At 43.4% G+C, this 4821-nt stretch overlaps 1 protein-coding gene across 1 annotated transcript; it reads left to right on the top strand.

Moving 5' to 3' along the window:
* The first annotated feature begins 492 nt into the window (after positions 1 to 492).
* Positions 493 to 4229, top strand: LOC147447897 (cyclin-D2-2-like). Its single transcript, XM_086523798.1, has 6 exons — positions 493 to 1125; positions 2225 to 2311; positions 2397 to 2495; positions 2858 to 3056; positions 3144 to 3277; positions 3374 to 4229. Exons 1-6 carry the CDS (start codon positions 832 to 834, stop codon positions 3623 to 3625), a joined length of 1065 nt encoding a protein of 354 aa, XP_086379924.1. The 5' UTR covers positions 493 to 831; the 3' UTR covers positions 3626 to 4229.
* The last annotated feature ends 592 nt before the right edge of the window (positions 4230 to 4821 follow it).

The raw sequence follows: 4821 nt of genomic DNA, 5'->3' as shown, positions 1-4821 counted from the left end.
GAGAGTGAGAGAAGCTATTATAGCAGTATTAAAAAAATACGATCTTCTTGGGAAAGGCGACTGGCAAAGGCCATTAAAACCAATAGCCGGTAAAATTTGCAACTATGCCTTTTTTGGCATAGTTGGAGAGCTGAGGCATAGTAGAACTATGCCGGCTTAGTTATACGCGCGTGACCATAGTGAGGGCTTAGTTTCCTAGGAAAATAACTGGAAACTAAGCCTCGCGTGACCACCACCTAAACTCTTGCGAGCATAGAGATGTACATCTTTTTCTATCTGAGAGAGAGAGAGGATGGCAACTTGGCAATGGCCCATGGGCATGACTGTACTGGTGGGCGCTCTCTCTCTCTACTTTGGCTGCCAGGTGCCAGGCAATCTCTCTCATCACGAACTATCTTTTGTCTTGTCTCCCTCTCTGCCAGGGTTCATATTCTCTCTCTAGAATTGCTCTCTTCCTTCTCTCTCTTCGGTCGCTGCGTGTTTCTCTTGCTTAAAGCGCACACTGTAACTTCTCTCCCCGCCTTCCCCTCTGTGGGCTGTGCTGTGCCATCGCAGCATCAGTTTCTGTGCACGCACAGATGGTCTTTCCCCCTTTCTAGAGCTTCGTGTTTCCCCAGTACCCTAGACCCAGCGTTGCTTCTTCACCCACTACGGTCCTTTCTCAGCTGCCTTCATCGCCATCGCCGTCCTCTCCTTCTTTCTTTCATGCAGTCGTGTTCGTCTTGCCTCAGCTCCGGCTCCTTCGTGAGCACGATCCTCATGGCCTGCATTGTTCTTTGATGAAGCGGTAGCAGGGTTCTGTCCCGCCCGCTACTTCTTTCGTCTGCAGCCATGGCGCCCAGCGTGGATTGCTCTGCCGCGAGCCTTCTTTGCTGCGAAGACTCCGGCTGCTTGTCGGATGAAGGTGAACAAGAAAGAGAAGAGTGCAGGCTCTCGTTCAACTACGAGGGTCCGTCTGCATTGTTCCTGGGAGAGCCTGAAGAACCGCACGATGCAGAAGTAGCTATTTCTGCACTCGTTGAGCGGGAGATCTTCCATCTACCTCGGTTGGATTATGAAGAGAAGTATCAAAGCAAGGTTTTTGAAGCAGGCTCTCGGCAGCAAGCGATCAGCTGGCTTTTCAAGGTGTTGCTTCTTTCTTCTCTGGTTTTCGTACTGTAGTGGATGGTTCTCATGCTTAAAGCCGCGAAATGAAAGAGCTCTAACTAGAATTCTTGAGAATTTTGAATCTTGAGAGGATAATGTGCCTGTGAACCGATATATGCTCGTCGTGTTTTCCTTGCATCGACTGTTTCAAGGCTCTCTTGAAATGGAAGAGGGGTTTAAGTGTTTTCATATAGATGGAGACAAGTAGGCAAGAATGTAAAGAAATCTTTAAAATGGCATGTGCGAATCGTACTCCAAATTGTTTTAACGATGAACTTTGTAGTACACATCCGCTATATTTGGACGTTTACATGATCTCTCGACGAATTTTCCACTTATCAGTGCAATCCTTGCCCATGTGCGATCAAACACATTTGAGTTTTGTTTTAGGGCCAATGAGCTGCTCCTTGACACCTTGTACAGTGCTGAATTCTGGAGACTTTCCTAGCACGCACAATTGTTGGCTTTTTACTGGTTTTTACATTTTTAGGGTCAAATACAATTTTGGGGTAGAATCTTTCCGTGTTTTGTGGCTAGGATGGCAATGCTTATCAGTCTCACCATGTTCCAATGTCCCTGCTCATTTCGGCTGATCAAAAGCAGCCCTTGCTGCAAAGGGAATTGGTGCCTTACACTTGTTTTGATGTAGGACACACTTTTGCACACACTTTTGCAAGCATGAGACTTATTGATTAGGTGCAGATTAGAGTACAAGATTTGTCTAAGCCATGAGAAGTTCAAGAATAGTTCAGTGTAAATACAGCTTAGAGATCCATGTCTTGCAACTGATGCAGTTTATCCATTCAAAGTAAAAATTGGAAATTGCTGCTCTAGGAGAGCCTTCCTGAGGGAATTGGCCAAGAGGCTGTCTAAATGAAAATCCGAGTGTACAAAGATGCTTATTTCAAATAAGTATAGGTAGGGAAGTCTCGCTCTCTTAAATAATCTACTGATGTTGTAACCTAATCTCGCAAGCTCTCAAGAAAGTATGCAAAGGCAGCTCAAAAAATGTGGCCTAAAGTTATTTTCTTTTTTTGTACAATGGCCTTTCTTGATAAGAATATGGTTGTGATTGAAGGTCCGAGGGTTCTACAATTTTGGTCCTCTCACTGCAGCCCTATCTGTGAATTATCTTGATCGATTTCTATCTGGCAATAATCTTCCGGTTCGTTGCTCCAAACCTTACAGGAGTTTCATATTTATTTGCTGGAAAGGTGGTATTGACTTATTTAAATCTTGCCCTTACACAGATTGGCAAGTCTTGGATGCTACAGTTGCTCTCAGTAGCTTGCCTCTCACTAGCTGCAAAGATGGAGGAAGTGGATGTGCCCTTACTGCTGGACCTTCAGGTATTTGACATAAAAAGTTTGCCTTTTCAGTAAGCAACATTGCCCATGCTATATAGCTGAGTGCGGCAATGGAACTATTTCCATGAATCATGCTGTACTGCACGATTTTTTCAGTGTGCACATGAAATGGATATGAAACTAGATGTCTTACATCTTACACTGCATTTTCTGTACATGTGTCTGTGCAATGCTCAACTAGTTAGTTCTTTTCTTTTGCCTCCACAATCAGATTGTTGTTCAGTTACTTCCAGGTTGCATATTTTTTTGAAAATTTCATAGGTAATCATAAGTGGTTTGATGACATTGTTTGGTATATATCATCTAAAATTTTATGAGTGAAATCTTGGGTACTTGCCATTCAGGTTGGGCCAGATTGCATTTTTGAGCCTCGTACTATCCAGCGAATGGAGCTGCTCGTCTTGAGTACGCTTGAGTGGCGAATGAGTTCTGTGACCCCGTTTTCGTACATCGACTACTTTGTTAGCAAGTTTGATCTTAATGGCAGCTCTCGGTGCATCCTATTTTCTCGAGTTAATGAGCTTGTGTTATCCACCATTCAGGGTAAGATCATCTCTCATATATTCTTGATTGTTTTCATTTTTAGCACTCCTTTTGAGGCTTTTGGTTGATGGAGTTTATTGTGTGCAGAGCTCAAGTTTGTTTCCTACCGGCCATCCTCCATAGCTGTTGCAGCTGTGTTGTGTGCAGTCCAGGAGTTGCTTCCACTTGAGCTGATCAAGTTCAAAGGGATCTTGATCTCCATGATGCCAACACAGCTGCATGTGCGGACTTCTTGAACTGTAGCCCAATAACATGTACATTGTTCTGGCGTCTGTTTGAGCTGTCGTGGTTAATCTCTTCCCACCCTTAATGTGCAGGACTCTACTGAAAGGTGCTTCAGGTTGATGTTGGAGATATTTTTATCACCTCTTCAAACACTGAAGGATGAAAGCTCTGCTCATTCTGCACCTCGGAGTCCTATTGGCGTGCTTGATGCTTCATTCAGCTGTGATAGTGAGAGCACTTACAAGTCTGCTGGTTCTGATCCAAGTGTGCAAATCTCTTCACCAGCACCAAAGAAAAGGAAGCTGGATGATTATTGTAGCGGTATGAAAGTATTTGCCTCTTAGACACCGAGACTGGATCCAAATTTTCCCCTTGTTAGTGGAGTAGAGACAGGGAGAGAACCTTGGCTTGGGCAAGTGATTGCCATCAAATTATTTGGGAAGCTAAAAAGCATAAACATCCAAAAAATCATAACAACTGTTCACAGCATTTGGCAGCAAGATGATATGGCGAGATGACATAAATGACCATAAAAAATGCCAGGTGCGTAAACAGAAAAAGCCTGATTTTCAGATGCTGGAGAGAATTGAGGATTGCTAACATGATTTGAAGGCGGGATGCCCTTCCTTTGGAAAGCCAATTAGAAAGGTTTTAGAAATGTTCAAGTTATTTCAGCTATATCCTGAAGTTCAGTACCAACCTTCTATGTGGCCATGAGATTCATCATGCCCTTATGGTTATGCTGTGTCTTGTTGCAAGCTATGTTTTTGAAGATGCTTGCACTGGAGCTGGATAAAGATAGCTGTTCCTTTTGCGGCCGAACTAATCTTATGTATGTTGTCAAGAGTTCATGCCAGACTTTGTGCAATTTTGTAAGCTTTTTCAAGCTCTTTGGAACAGCGTCGCAAAGTCTATATCACCTTAGATAATCGTTATATCATTTTTTTAGACGTGTGTCTATGTATTTGTGTGGTTAGCTTCAGATATTTCATGAATGTGCTGTAATAATGGCTCTGCTGAAATTTCAGTGTACATTAAGGCTGATTTCTAACTGGGGGTCACTTGTTAAGCATGACACTGCTTGTATACATTAGAGTAGTTGTGCCAGAGTAGAACAGAGCTGGTTGGCCGTCAACAAATGCTTACAGAGCCACAGAGTTGACATTTGACCTATCCTGATGCGTATACGGTGTGTTGTGGGGTGTAATGTGATATATTGACAATGTTTGGACATATAGAAGACGCATGCATCACACTGGTAACCAGTGCTTGTAGGTTGAACTTGGCAGCCCACATCACTGGAGTCATCTGGAGTGAGCAATCTCTCAGTAGTCTGGTGTTGCTCATGGTACAGTTAACGAGTAAAGGAAAACAGGGAAGATGATGATGGAGAGATGCTTGTCGCAGTTTCAAGGAAAGTGTATACCTCAGATTTGGTTGCTGACGATGATTTCTTTTTACTGCACAGATTCTCTTGGTTTCCTATAGATTGCAGTTGTGGCATATGGTAGTCTAGCCTGGCCTGAAGTGGACTGGGAAG

Source organism: Adiantum capillus-veneris, chromosome 11 (genome assembly GCF_014529385.1).
Source record: "Adiantum capillus-veneris isolate H3 chromosome 11, ASM1452938v2, whole genome shotgun sequence".
Taxonomy (NCBI): domain Eukaryota; kingdom Viridiplantae; phylum Streptophyta; class Polypodiopsida; order Polypodiales; family Pteridaceae; genus Adiantum; species Adiantum capillus-veneris.
The sequence above is the reverse complement of the archived record's forward strand: the minus strand, read 5'-3'. Positions and strand labels throughout refer to the sequence as shown.